Source organism: Alternaria novae-zelandiae, assembly GCF_023758075.1.
Source record: "Alternaria novae-zelandiae strain BMP 2774 chromosome Unknown scaffold_3, whole genome shotgun sequence".
Lineage (NCBI taxonomy): Eukaryota > Fungi > Ascomycota > Dothideomycetes > Pleosporales > Pleosporaceae > Alternaria > Alternaria novae-zelandiae.
In genome coordinates, this window is record NW_026056963.1 from 1570867 (window position 1) to 1585052 (window position 14186).

The following is a 14186-nucleotide window of genomic DNA, read 5'->3' on the forward strand; positions in this document are numbered from 1 at the left end:
TGTGGTGTTGGCCCGTGTCTCCCAACGGTCCCCATGAAGGTGGACGAAGTGCAGGATAGCGCGATGCAGAGTGCAGGAGCGTGTGTGGGGGGATACATAAGTAAACCTCTTTGCTGGTATGGGAGGGGCACTGCGCTGTGTTGGCCTCTCCAGCGTCGAAAGTAGAGTTCAAAACGGGCAGTGCGGATGATGATGTTCCAGGAATAGCCCTATCGGGGACGATAGCCGATGGCAGGTGTAGATGGGTAGCAAGGAGCTCGGTCGAGCGTTTCTCAGCCGTAGTCTTGCTTCTGATGGGGGATGTGAGTACCGGAAGTGGACCGCTTCGAAGGAACCTCGTAATAAACATCTCGTCGTGGTCTTGTGATCAGACCGGTCAGTCAATCGCGTTGACTACGCTCAAGAGTAGTCGGTAGGCATACTCCTCGTCTCGGCCTTGACTTCTGCCGTCAGGGCCTCGACCTCAGCCGTTAGAGCGTCGAACTCGGCTCTTAGAGCCTTCTCGTCGCCCTCTAGCATGATAGTTCCGGTCCTCGAGAAGAACCTGCGTGTCATGTCAGTACAGTCATTTCTCTGCAGGAAGAAACAGTCAGCAACCCACCTCATCCACACCCACTCCCCCGCAACCCAAACCATCGTAGCCAACATAAACAATCCCAGCACCGTCCCCACATAATGCACCTCCTGCTCGACGCCTCCCCTCCCCCTCCCACTCACCCCATCAATCTCTTGTCCAAACCCACAGACAACCCTATTCTCACTCGTCACCCCGCTGCTCGGATCAAGCGGACTAACCTCTCCTCCCTCATGCATACTCTGCAGCAGATTGAGCGGGAGGGGCTTGGGGATGGCGAGTAAGGTGTCCATGGTGGTTTGGCTGGCGAATTGGATGGGCAGCGCGTTGGTGATGGAGAGGGAGAAGGCGGCTTCCCAGTCTAGGGTTAGGAGCTCTTGGTAGGAACATGGGGTTGGGGTGCGGCTGGTGGAAAAGGTGAGGCAGCGGCATTGGAGGTCTTCTAGTTGGGGGGTAGGGTGAGGCTGTGTTGGTGCGGAGAGAGATGCGCTGGTGAGGGCCATGATGGTGAGGAGGAGGGGGATTCGTCGGTTGGACGACATGGTTGTTGTAGTGGTGTGTTTGGTAGTTTGGACCGTTGTTGCAGTTGAAATCGCAGGCGTTGAATTTGAGCGAAACGAGGAAACCCAACGACTCTGGATTCACAGCGGCGGAGCGGAGAAACCTCACGATATAGAGTCAACCTGCTGCTTTGGGATGGAGGTAATATGGTCCAAGAGCTATGCGCAGCAATCTAGACCCTCGTTAGCGCAGCCCTCACTCTCGTATATCTGCTCCTCTTGATTAAGCGAACAGACAACACCCTCAATCATCAACTCACCAATGAATAATATCTGCGTACCTTGAAGTAACAATCGTCGTGATAGCCACATGTGCAGTCGAGGGGAGCGACAGAAGTGGCTTATGAACCCGTTCGAAACAAGCGTGGGTATGAGCGTTGGAACCAGGGCATGTATGCGCAAGCTTGCATTCACCTTCGCGTGGCGCTAAACCTCGGTAACTTAACTGGGGGGGCCGCCCAGATGTGAGTGAATTCCACACACGAGAGCTCGCGTCCCTTGCAGCGATCCTGACTTTCCCCAGGCACATAATCAAGTCTCACACGACAGATTTCACGCTGCTGCATGAGCGGCCGCCCGGAAACGGTGGTCATCCTATACGCCGGCTCCGGCGAGCCAATAGTTCCGATAGTCACATTTCCAGCTTCAAGACCGTCGACAGAAGGAACACCGGTACGGTGTCGTCGCACGCGCTATTGTTCCACACGTTTCGTGAGAGGAAGATAGTGCCGGTGATAATTGCCTAGCTCAGCCACACGTTTCTGTGCACGTTGCGAGCGAAGTAAGGCGGATTGGTCCCTGATCGACTGGTTTGCGGCTGGGATGGGGTTAGTGTGTGCGCTCGACGCGTCTGTGCTTGTGGCTTGAATCGACGCGCTGGCGTCAAAAAGGGCTGATGATGTGCGAAACAAATCTGGAAGGTTACGAGAGTGGTTTGGGGGGATCCTGGGGATCGTGCTACAGTGTCAAAGCCGGGAGTAGCTGGCTGAGTGTGCCGTGTCGTGAGATGTTGCCTGATGGCTTCCTCGAAGGGAATTGTTTGCTGCATGCAACCGATGCCACGAAAGCAAAGTAGTGCAGGTATGCCCACGTATACAAGCTAAGCAGTAAACCGCCTAGACACAAAGTTCCATCTCCAAGCTGATAGGAGCAAACGACTCCCCGATCGTCACCAGCCATGATACCAAGCTTTCCTAGACACCTGTCAAAACGATACCAAGCATTCTCAAAAAGCTTATCCCTCCACAAGCCCTGACGCGCAAGCCACGATATTCCCGGCTCTCAGACCATTTAGCCCTTCAAAATCCCTCACACCCCCTCCCTGTCCGGACGCAACGTGCCTCCCGAAAGCCTAATTAGGTAGTTTCGAAACCGACCCTACCTATCACAGCCCCCGCAGCGTATATCGGACCATTTAGACCTGCGTCCATAACACCGCGGACCGGCGTAGACTCCGAAAGTCCAGTTCGCGAATAATTACAATTCTGGCGTGAGTGCGTTTGGGAACACGAGATGGCTAGCGGCGCAAGCGCCGATCGTGGTGCTGGGTTAGTGGCTGAGGTGACGACGCAAAAAGAGGCGCAGGTTTGTGGTTCATTTTCTTGACCAAAGCCGGTGTGTTAGGCGTGCTGGAAAGGGCCGTTGGGTAACCGGATGGGGAGCTTGGTAATTCGTTGGGTTTGGGGTGAGATAGCGCCCGGCGTGGATGATTAAGTACCTACCAACGACCTTTTTCACATACGGTGCATACGACGCGAACATGGCAACGTGGAAAAGACTCGCAAGTCTACCGCAAAATGCCTCACAAAGCATGTCACTAGCTTTTACGTCCACGGGTAGCTCCCTGTCTTCTCCTTTGCCCTCCTCCCATACCACCAACAGCATCATCACTACCACTCTTTCCCCACCCTCTCATCCCATCACCTTCATTCTCAAGACCCAACTACACCCCCTCCATTGAGCCCCATCAAAACAAGACCAACCCCCGAACTCAGGCCCCAAACCCAGTCCCACAACACCGTATACCGCGTATAACATATCCACCGCAGAAGGAGCGCATTCGGCGTTATTTCTCCAAAGTGATCAGCGCGAGGTTTCGTGCCAGTTGTGGCTTGTTTCCAAGCGAGGAGGGCGGGTGAGCGTTAGTTAGGCTGTGCAACGCAACGCCGTTTCTGCCGGTGGGTTGGGAATGTGTTGTTGGGTTCTATTGAGAGATAGGGGACATGCGGCTGCATACCTCCCCGCTCTCTCTCTTCGTTTCGAGCATCAGGCAGCGTTGGGGAGACGTAGAGGAGATATGGGTAAGCTAACAGTAATGATGATAACAATTTACATAGACATACATGCGATAATATCAGGTTTCCTTACTATCCCCCTCTGCCATGCACGGAATCTGCTTTCAGCCCCTCCTCCTCGACAACATCAGTCTTCACGTTCGCTTCTCCTTCTCCTCCTTCTTCCCGCACACCATCGCCCTCTCTAGCGTCTTCTTCTCTAGTTTTCTCTTCCTGCCGCTCCTCCAACTCCTCCACACCCTCATCCTCCTCATCACGCTCCTCAACCCCCGCCAACCACCTCTCAACCTTGCACCTTCATTTCTCCTTATCCTCTCCATACCCCGTGATACCGCCTAGCAGGCCACCCACACCCTTTCCCACACCACCCAGCGTACTGCCCACACCACCAATCACATCGCCCTTGCCGAGCTTGCTAACGCCGTCGCCGACGCCGCTGGTGATGCCGCCAACAGCGTTGTTAGCACCTTTGCCTACGTTGCCGACGACGCCGCCGACAGGGCCGCCGACAGTGTTGCCCAGGCCAGCGAGACCGTCGCCGACGGTGTTGCCGACGCCTTTGCCTACGCCTGTTACGGTGTTGCCTGTGATGGAGTGTTAGTAGGGCGTTCAGATGTATACGACAAGCGCATATCGACGTAGCGAAGTAAGAGCATGAGATGGGAAAAAGGAGAACATACCAACACCACTGCTTGCCCCAGCAACAGTCCCCTTCGCATCACCCCTACCAATCGCCCCCGTCGTCTTACTAACCGTGCCCTGCAGCCCCTTGGTCGCAGACCCAACAGTGTAATACGCGTTATCCACCGCGCCCGTCGCCGTCTTACCCACATTATCAGTTACATGCTTGACCGGCTTGCCCACACCACCCGGCAACTTATCAAGTCCTTTGCCCGCATACCCAGTCACGCCATTGACCGTGCTGTTTATACCCGTAGTAGCGGAATCGGTAACGGTGTTCAAACCCCCCGTCGTCGTCCCAACAGTCTTATTCAGCGTGCCCGTAGCCGTGTTAACGCTTTTACCCACGATACCCGGCTGTTTCTTCGCGGTAGCAATAGTAGACTGAGGAGTAGGTTGGCCTGGAGCGGGATGAGCTAGTATTACGGAAAGAGGGGTTGGGTAGGTACCGTCGATGTTTACTTTGGTGGGCGCTGTGCCGTCGGGGTTTACCTTGGTGGGTGTGCGCTTGACGGGGCTTGCTTTCGCTGCCGGAGTGGTCTTTGCTGCGGGGGAAGATGTCGCGGCGGTGGTTGTCTTCTTCACGGGCGCCTTGCTGACTGCGCTTGCGGGCTGCGATTGCGCGGCACCGGTTGTGGGGTTCTTGCGTATGGGCAGGGGCTTCGTGGTGCCGAGGGGGGTGCGTTGGCGGGCGGGCTTGGAGGCTTCGCTGACGGGTGTTTTGCCTGTCGTGACGGGCGTTTTCTTCACGGGTGTGGTGGTAGAGGCGGGCTTGCTTGCTGAAGCAGCGGTTACGGGCTTCTTTACTGGTGTTGAGGATGCTGCTGGGGTCGCTTTCACAGGCGTGGTCTTTGCTGGCGTTGAAGCCGACGCGCCCGCTGCATTGAGCTTCCTCGGTACTCTCTTCGCTGGCGCAGCAGCTGATCCTGCGGTATCCGTAGCTGTCGCAACAGGCTTCTTCACAGGGGTAGCTTTAGTAGCCGACGTCGCTGTCTTTGCCGGTGTCGTAGAAGCCGGCTTCGTCGCGGTCGATCCAGCGACTTTGGAAATGTTTCCAATACTTGCTGAACGCGCATTAGCCCCAGTCCTTTACATCATCTACGAACATACATTGCAGCGCAGCATTCTGCTGCTTGAGTTGGTCCACGGCCGACATATCGAGATAACAACAACGTAAGCTTCAGGAAGTTGGTGCTGGAACGTCAAGGTATCGTAATGACAGCGAAAAGGGAGGACGGAGTCTGGTAGTCTATCGTCTTGTACCAAGAAACCGCGTTCTAGACATCTTGAACGCGGCTCCGTCATACGTCATGCACGCTCCTCATCCCTGCTGTTGTGGAGGTACGAAACGGCCCAGGCTTGTGGAGATTCCTGTTTTTCGGACACGGGACGATCGCCGTTGCATGGGTTGGACCCTGACGTTGTGAGGTGCGTCGCAACACCAAACTGGCATCTGTCAAATCTGACATCTTTCAAACAGAGCACACAATTAGTAAGAGATGATGGAAGAACGGGAGTAGTCTTGAAACGGTCGATGGCTAGCTGGTGTGGTGGACTATACCCAGCCGCGTTGACCATCCTTGTCACGAATCAACACCACAGAAGCAAAAGCAACAACAAAAGCACAGTCAAGACAAAGATTGTTTGAACATTTCATCATTCATGAAAACTACCCAGAGGCAAGTCTACGTAAGATACATTTCGGGATATCCATTACTCGTGATGCATAAAGTACCACCACTCTAAGACGCCATCGAAGATTAAGCTTCGTGTTACCATGCAAGTGAGGTGTAGAAAGTGAAAGAAAGCCATGACACATGAAAGGGATATCAGAGCGCCGACCAAACTTTTCAAAACCAGTCAAGACGGGCGATGCGCTTAGTCGACCTCCTCCATGGCGCTCTCGCCAGCCGCTGCGGGTGCCTCAGCGGCTTCGGTCTTCTCTTGCTCGGTCTCGACCTCCTCGTCGACGTTCAGGCCGAGGGAGACAAGCTTGTGGATGCGCTCAGCGTACTGGACGGGCTCGTCAATGGTGAAACCAGAGACAAGGAGCGAGGTCTCGAAGAGAAGCAGGGTGATGGACTTGACGGTGCGGTCATCCTCACCATCGGCCTCGACCTTGCGCTTCAACTCCTTGATGATAGCGGACTTGGGCGAGATCTCGAAGGTCTTCTTGGAAGACATGTACGAGCTCATGGAGGTGTCACGGAGAGCCTGGGCCTTCATGATACGCTCCATGTTGGCTGACCAACCGAACTGGCCGGTACGGATAGCGCAAGGTGAGCCGACAAGCTTGTGGGAGACGACAACCTTCTCGACCTTGTCACCGAGGACAGTCTTGAGGCTCTTGGCGAGACCCTCGAACTCCTTCTCCTCGGCCTCACGCTCCTTCTTCTCCTCCTCGGACTCCTCAAGCTCGAAGTCCTTGGTGATGTCGACGAGCTTCTTGCCGTCGAACTCCTTGAGCTGAGTCATGGCGTACTCGTCAATGGGGTCAACAAGGAAGAGAACCTCGAAGCCCTTGTCCTTGAGGGTGTCGAGGAAGGGCGACTTCTGGACAGCCTTGAGCGACTCGCCAGTGATGTAGTACATCTGCTTCTGGTGCTCAGGCATGCGGGTGACGTAGTCGGTAAGCGAGGTCTGCTCCTCACCAGACTTGGTAGAGTTGAAGCGGAGCAGCTTGGCGAGGGAAGCGCGGTTCTGCGAGTCCTCGTGGATACCGAGCTTGATGTTCTTGCCGAAGGCAGAGTAGAACTTGTCGAACTGCTCACGGTCCTCGGCGATCTCGTTGAAGAGCTCGAGGGTCTTCTTGACGATGTTCTTGCGGATGACCTTCATGATCTTGTTCTGCTGAAGGGTCTCACGGGACAGGTTGAGGGGAAGGTCCTCAGAGTCGACAACACCCTTGACGAAGCTGAGCCACTCGGGGATCAGGTCGGTGGCGTCGTCAGTGATGAAGACACGGCGGACGTAGAGCTTGATGTTGTTCTTGGTCTTCTTGGTCTCGAACAGGTCGAAGGGAGCGCGCTTGGGGACGAAGAGGATGGCGCGGAACTCGAGCTGACCCTCAACGGAGAAGTGCTTGACAGCAAGGTGGTCCTCCCAGTCGTTGGAGAGGGACTTGTAGAATGAGGCGTACTCCTCGGTGGTGATGTCCTGAGGGTTGCGAGTCCAGATGGGCTTCTGCTTGTTGAGCTCCTCCTCCTCGATCTTGGACTCCTTGACCTTCTTGGTCTTCTTCTCCTTCTTCTCCTCGTCGTCGTCGACCTCCTCGACCTTGGGCTTGTTGTCGTCGCCCTCGGTGGTCTCCTCGGCGGCGTCCTCATCCTCGACCTCCTTCTCGGTCTCCTTCAGGACGTGAAGGTAGATGGGGTATGAGATGAACTCGGAGTGCTTCTTGACGACCTCCTTGATCTTGGACTCGTTGAGGTAGTCCATCTGCTCATCCTTGAGGTGGAGGATGATCTTGGTGCCGCGGCCGATCTGCTCGCCCTCGATGTCCTCGGTGATCTTGAAGGTGCCACCAGCGCTGGACTCCCAGACGTACTGCTCGTCATCGTTGTTCTTGGAGACGACGGTGACGCGGTCGGCGACGAGGTATGCGGAGTAGAAACCAACACCGAATTGACCAATCATGGAGATGTCGGCACCGGCTGACAGCGCCTCCATGAACTGCTTTGTGCCGGAGCGGGCAATCGTACCCAGGTTGTTGATGAGGTCGGCCTTGGTCATACCGATACCGCTATCTTGGATGGTGAGGGTCTTGGCCTCCTTGTTGGGGATGATGTCGATGCGGAGATCCTTGCCGCTGTCGAGCTTGCTTGGGTCTGAGAGGGCTTCATATCGGATCTTGTCGAGGGCGTCGGAGGCGTTGGAGATGAGTTCTCGCAGGAAGATCTCCTTGTTTGAGTAGACGGTGTTGATGATGAGGCCGAGCAGCTGAGAGATCTCAGCCTGGAACTCGAAGGTCTCCCCAGACATGGTGGCGGTTGTGTGGGTGTTGAGCTGTAGGAGAAGAGTCAGCCCGGGCTCAATGGTACTAGGCTGAAGTGACAGGCCAGGCGAGTAGGCGAGTGTGGGGAAGACGTACAGTTAGGCGGGGTAGTTCGGTTGCTGAGCTCTTCTAATGCGCGTGGGTAAGAGCAAGCAGAGCGACGTCGATGTCTGTGAAGGTGCAGTGGGAGAGAGCAATTCGATGAAGAAAAAGTAGTGGGAGGAGTCGAGTTTGGGGCTGATATAGTCTTTGGTGGAGCTCGAGAATCTTCTAGACAGAGCGGCAGAAACGCAGAGAAGGCCGCGGCTAAGCCAATCACGGTGGGGCGCGCCTTCCAATTGCGCCTCACCGCCAAACGCGCCTTCCCCGGCAACGCCTAGTAGCGAGGGGCAGAACAATCGCGACGTTGGCGATGCACTCTCACGTTGCTTGTCCCGCCGACGATACGCGCACAATTTACTTCTAGAAACCTCGCTTCTATTATTGTCACCGTCTCGATAGAGAGCAGGAGCTTCCCCGGCGGCCGTCGCAGCTTCCCCTCACGAGCGCGCGCGGAAGCTCAGAGCATCAGCCTCGCCTGGATAGTCTCAAGCACCTGGGCAGCCTTGTCCAGCCTTGCGCATTGCTAAACTTGTATAGCTGCCTACATACTCGCTCCGCCACAGCAATCGCTGCTGCTACCTATCCCATCGACGTAGCAAACTGCAGCTTGGTCCACAAATCATCGCTGGTGCCTTCACCCGGCTTCCCAGCAAGCTCCGCGCGCTCACCTTCACCACCCGATACCGCCGTCTTTCACCATGCTCGAATAACAACGTTGGATGCGAGGTGTCGGCTGGATGAAGGTGTGATGTAGGAATAATCAACAGCGCCACCTGGCTGGGCTACAACCTCAAGAGTGACATGATGTAAAGGTAGGTGTGAAGTCCTTTTGTCACAAGGTATCCCAAGACCCTCAAGTGCATTGGAGAACAAGGTAGGAGGGGTTCCCCCATATTACGAATACATACAGCCCCATCAAAAAGGCTCCGTCTGCCAGAAATCCAGGTTCGTAGGCGCAACCTGACCCAAAAACGTCTCGTCAAACCCAAACCCATAAGAACCAATCAAATCATACATATTATACTCGTTCCCCGCCGTTACATCCACACCCTCATCATTGCGCGCCGTAGCCGCTTTGACAGGATCAAACACAGTCGTGACTGCAGGCGAAGCCGCCGGAAAGCCTCCCTGGGTCACAGACCCCGACGGCGTACCCGCAACATCCAGCCGTTTCAACAGATCATTGATGCCCTGGACAATATGCGTAGTGATGTGTTTCTCGTTCAGATTCTCCGCCACCTTCGCGAGAAAAGAAGATGAGCGCCGCGATAGAGATAGGACTTGGTTGATGTTGAAATTGAGACCTAGGCCGACGGGTTCGGTTGCCCACTCTGGCGATTGCACTTGTGCCATGCCGCCCCAGGTCTTTGCCATTTTCAACAGGAAAGTAGCGCAGAAAGCGACCATGGTGTGCGTGAAGATGGGTACTGCTGTCATGGCCTTGCGCAGATCGGGTTCCTCGAAGATTAGGGTGAGGGTGCTGGTTGCGGCTGTGATGGCGATGTTGGCTGCTTCTCGGCGGTCGTAGGAGAGGGATTCGGATGTGGCGGCGCTGGGTGGAGGCAGGGCACGTAGCGCGAGAGAATTCAGCTGGAATCTGGCGAAGTGGTAGTATAGTACTACGCCTTTCGATGGGTAGGATCCGATGGATGGACTGTCAGCGGATCGGGCTTGCCATGCGAGCCGCCACTGTTCGATGGCGAAGTTGAAGAGGCGGAGTTGTTGGAAGTCGGGTTCCGTCAATGGTTGCTCTGGATCGCTGCCGTAGGCTATGTATGCTTCTGTCAGGATCTTGAACAAAGTGACTTGCGCTCCCAGTCTGATATCTCCTGGGGTCGTTTTGGGACTGTCGAGGAAATTCTCAATGTTCTTGATGGCAATGTCTTCGTGGACGATAGATGGTCGTCCATATGCGATGCTGAACTGTTTGTCGCAGACATACAACGCGTACCATAGACGCACGTTGTCGCGCTGGTCCTCATGCCCTCGCATCAGCTTCTGGTACGACATATGCAGATTCATCTCCACGGCGTTTCTGACCGCCAGGCCAGCCAACTTCCAGCTCAGATTCGAGAGATAGAAAGCGGCAAGAGCCAGCGCGCGGATATCATCCAGATTCTGAGGCCGAGCGAGGAAGGCACTATAGACTAAAGAAACGAAGATGTTGTAGCATTTCTGCAGTGCTTCGTCTCGACCAGGCGTATGTAGTGCTGAGATCGTAAGCACAGCCGCAGTGAGAAGAGTGGACTGGCGACGGACTGCATCCAGAGAGTCATACGGGAAAAGTACACCAGCCCAGAGATAAAGCCGAATGTCCTGCATATACCGTCTGAACAGGTCCTCAGCTTCCGGTAACGACACAATGCCTTGAGCTATGAAGTCCTCCTCCACAGAGTTGGAGTTGGGCTTCCATCGCACGCTACTCCGAAGGTTCCGGATCCGGGTAAGGTCGTATAAACTCTTCATGGGCGCTGTCACCAAGCCAGACTCTTCTCCAGACTCGCGTTCGACAGAGGTATCTCTCGTCATATCCATGGGCGGTGGAACAACAAACGTCGCATGTCCGCTCTCAGACATAACGTTTGTCGGGCTGATGGTCATGGTGCGTCCTGCTGAATGCGGCGGCGTATCTTGACTAACTGGACTATCCAAGCCGGGCAGTTTGTTATGCTGCAGCAGACGCTGCACCGCAGAGCGCAGCTGCGACAACTCGGCTGTCGCATTTGATTTCCAACTGAAGTACTTAGCGATGGCGAAGAGAGCACGAATGATATTGACCTACGCAGCATCTTCATCCAAAAGCCGTTGATTCAAATTATAAGGAACGCATTCTGTTCCGCTGCGCAAACACTTCGCGCATTTTGCTTCATTGTCGACAGGATCACATTTGATCTTGTGTCTTTTACACTCCGCACCTACAACAACACATTGTAAGAAAAAAAAGAGAAGCAATGATGAAGTGGGGCGCGGTCCATGAACTTACAAGCTCTAATCCTCGGCGTTCGTGGTGCAGGTCGGCGCCCATCCTCATGCTCCGCATCCTCACTCGGACGCTTCAGTGGAGACATATCCAAGGGGCCATGGCCATCGGAGCTGCAAGAGATGGAAATAGTCGGAGATCTTTGCGATTTCACTTGCAGGCTTGGAACACCGTGCTTTCGTTGCTTCCGTGCTCGTGACGTGCTGAGATTATTTGGGAGGCTAGCCAGCCATCATGAGCGGGATCTGGCGCTTTGCCGCATGCGGTGGCGGGGTGGGGTTGTCAGCTCGAGTCGAGCCGTGTGTGAACTGCGCATGTTCCCCACCGGCTTGCCTTCTTGCTATTAACCTCCCTTTCTCCCTGGTATAAGAGCCGATGGATAAATCCGGAAAATTTCAGGGGTACGGTGGCTAGTATTTGTGGCAAGGCGCACGCTTGTAGAAAGTGACGTAGACGTTGGGGTGTCTTGAAGACGATTTCACAGTTTGACTCAGCTTCACCTAGCTCATCCACGTATATCGTATGAACACTCTTTTTGACATTGCCTATCTACGATCTCAATGATGAAGTTCGAAGGAGCTGGCATTGATGGTATCACCAGCCTCGTCAACAGAATTCTAACCCATGTCACCACCACCAGAATCATCTTCGTCATCGTCGAAGAAGCCAACCATATGACCGATACTATCAAGGTAATGCTGTGGCCCTTCCATTTGTAGCTGGAGGCGTACAGTCCTGTAAACCGTAAAACCGTTGTGGCCCGGTTGATAAGGTTGGGGGTGATGAAAAACTGCTTCGTCGGCTCCAGTTCTTACTATTCGCCCAAACTCGTCGCGAGAAACATAAGGGCCGGCAGTGAAAGGAGCCTGCACACCTTCGCTCGCTCCAACCGGTACAATGCTACGGTTCAAAGCCGTGATCATGATATTCTCGGCGATGCTCTTGGCCAGATCTATATCTTCGCGCGTGATGTGACTTGCGGCCGGCCCTTCCGCAAGCACGCGAGCATCCAGGTAGCAGTCGACCGTAACTTCGTTAGCAAGCTCCGATGTACGTCTCTGCAGAGTCTCGATCGCACTTTCAAGCAGATTGCCCACGAGTGGACCGATTGTAATGACCTGATGCGGAGTGAGCATTGAGATGAATGCCTGGTTTCGTGCGCTGGTAATAAAATCTATGTCATCAGCTGAAAGAGGTCCTAGGCGAACGGTACCGTGTGCATGTGGGTCATGACCTGGGAATGTAGTATACGTAGGAAGGTTGACAGGCTCCTGGGGTACACGTACGTCGCCGTAGCAAAGTGTGCGATCGATAGGGCAAGTGTTGAGATGAGGATTACCGGATTTCCACCACGATTCGATGCAAGTCCGGTGGAAGAAGTGTTTGTCGCCACAGACCTTCGTAACGACTGCTTCCATGTCAGCCTGGCAATCTGTATCGGATGTATGTTCATCTGCTGGAGCATAGACAGGAGGCGCGTCCTCTAATGACTCCTGGCAGATAGCACACTTCTCGCCAGAGGGCGAATGGCAAGCTTCGAGAGCGGTCGACAGCGTGAGGGTGTGTGGGTCGACCGTCATTGTTATGTGTTGGGACCGTGTGATGGGTTGCGCTGATCAAGAGAAGAAACATGATTCTGTTCACATGCCGGCGGGGAGGTCGTATTGTGAACGAAATATCATAAGTCGCGATCTGCCACATAGTATTCACGTACCGCTCCCTGTTATTTCACACTGTCTAGCCGGTCCTCAGTGGAGGTCATCTTACTCGATCATCGAGCAATTCGGATTGGGTGGATATTCAGGTGGTATGAATGTAACGCACAGGAACTATAATTGCTTCAATAGGTCAACTAATTGCTGTATGTATGTCAAAGGCGCAGAGAAAAGAAGGTATATACTCCTTTCCCGGTGGACTACTGTGTAAAAGGAGATGACATGGTGCAGTACAAGGTTGAGAATTATGCCGCTTGCTCAGGACCTGTAGGGTAAAGAAGAAGAAGTTGTTTTCTTCAAAGTTGTTTGAGAAATGACATGTTGAAAGAAAGGTGGTGTAAGTCCGGCGCAGCGGACCAGGAGCGCGACAGCTTCCCGAAATTGGACGCTAACACGCTAGCGTGCTTAGTCATCGGTGCGTCTCTCCTTCGGCAGGCGCAATCCAACACCAGTCCTCCTTCATCGAACGCAGTCCGGATGCAATTCGTGCGCACACTCCTGACCGCCCAGTTCGGGTATCATTTCTGCCTGCCATATTTCGCTATCGCCGTGCTTAGCATGGAGCTCGTGAACAGCCACGCCTGCCAGCTGTGTAGCTGAATGCAGCGCGTCGTGCGCTCCCTTATCGTCTACCAGCGCTGTATCTTGCTCCCGCGTCCGCCTGGATTTCAGGACCAGAGACCATGTACACAAGAAGCACATCAAAATCGCTACTACGCAGCCAACGACGATCCCAGCTATCGCACCGCCCGACAGGCCTGGCTCCTTGGCTTCCCCGGTATCGCTATCTTTACCTGGGATTGTTACAATCTCAGGTTTGAGTTCATCCCAGTTCGCTGCGCTGACGTTGAATGTACCAGCCTCGAAATCAACGCCGAGATAGGCTTCTTGTAGGAACGCTCTGCCGATGGCGTATTGGCTTTCGTTATCGGCTCTTCGAATCGGGAAATAGTTCGTCGTGTTTGCAAAGATTGGATACCCTGCCTGCAAATCGAAGGCCGCATATGGAAGTTGGACCGTGGTAGTGTTGCCACCCGTCACCGCATTGGTACCGATGGTGAACGTCAAGGTGGGATCGAGTTCCCGAAGTCGATCCCGAGCCGAATCTGTGAGGACATATCTCCCAGATTTCTCATGATACTCCAGGCCAAATGCAGACTCAAAGCGATCGCAAACAGATTCGGGAAGCCATATTTCTGTAACGGACGAATCGATCGGAGCGATTATCCGCTCATTATCAACCAGCGACAGCGTCCCATTCAGTGAGTCGGTCACTATGATATCTT

General features: G+C 54.3%; 4 protein-coding genes across 4 annotated transcripts; all 4 read right to left on the reverse strand.

The window, feature by feature from the left end:
- Positions 1–3725: 3725 nt before the first annotated feature.
- On the reverse strand, positions 3726–5265 carry J4E88_002485 (uncharacterized protein; the record flags this gene model as incomplete). Its single annotated transcript, XM_049396146.1, has 4 exons — positions 3726–4012; positions 4109–4510; positions 4559–5173; positions 5220–5265. The coding sequence occupies 4 exons, from the start codon at positions 5263–5265 to the stop codon at positions 3726–3728; spliced, it is 1350 nt and encodes a 449-aa protein (XP_049258550.1).
- Positions 5266–5987: 722 nt separating this feature from the next.
- On the reverse strand, positions 5988–8090 carry HSP90 (heat shock protein 90; the record flags this gene model as incomplete). The annotated part of the gene is made up of 1 exon (XM_049396147.1): positions 5988–8090. The coding sequence occupies one exon, from the start codon at positions 8088–8090 to the stop codon at positions 5988–5990; it is 2103 nt and encodes a 700-aa protein (XP_049258551.1).
- A 1030-nt stretch (positions 8091–9120) lies between these two features.
- On the reverse strand, positions 9121–10806 carry J4E88_002487 (uncharacterized protein; the record flags this gene model as incomplete). Its single annotated transcript, XM_049396148.1, has 1 exon — positions 9121–10806. The coding sequence occupies one exon, from the start codon at positions 10804–10806 to the stop codon at positions 9121–9123; it is 1686 nt and encodes a 561-aa protein (XP_049258552.1).
- A 996-nt stretch (positions 10807–11802) lies between these two features.
- Positions 11803–12765, reverse strand: J4E88_002488 (uncharacterized protein; the record flags this gene model as incomplete). The annotated part of the gene is made up of 1 exon (XM_049396149.1): positions 11803–12765. One exon carries the CDS (start codon positions 12763–12765, stop codon positions 11803–11805), a length of 963 nt encoding a protein of 320 aa, XP_049258553.1.
- Between the last annotated feature and the right edge of the window lie 1421 nt (positions 12766–14186).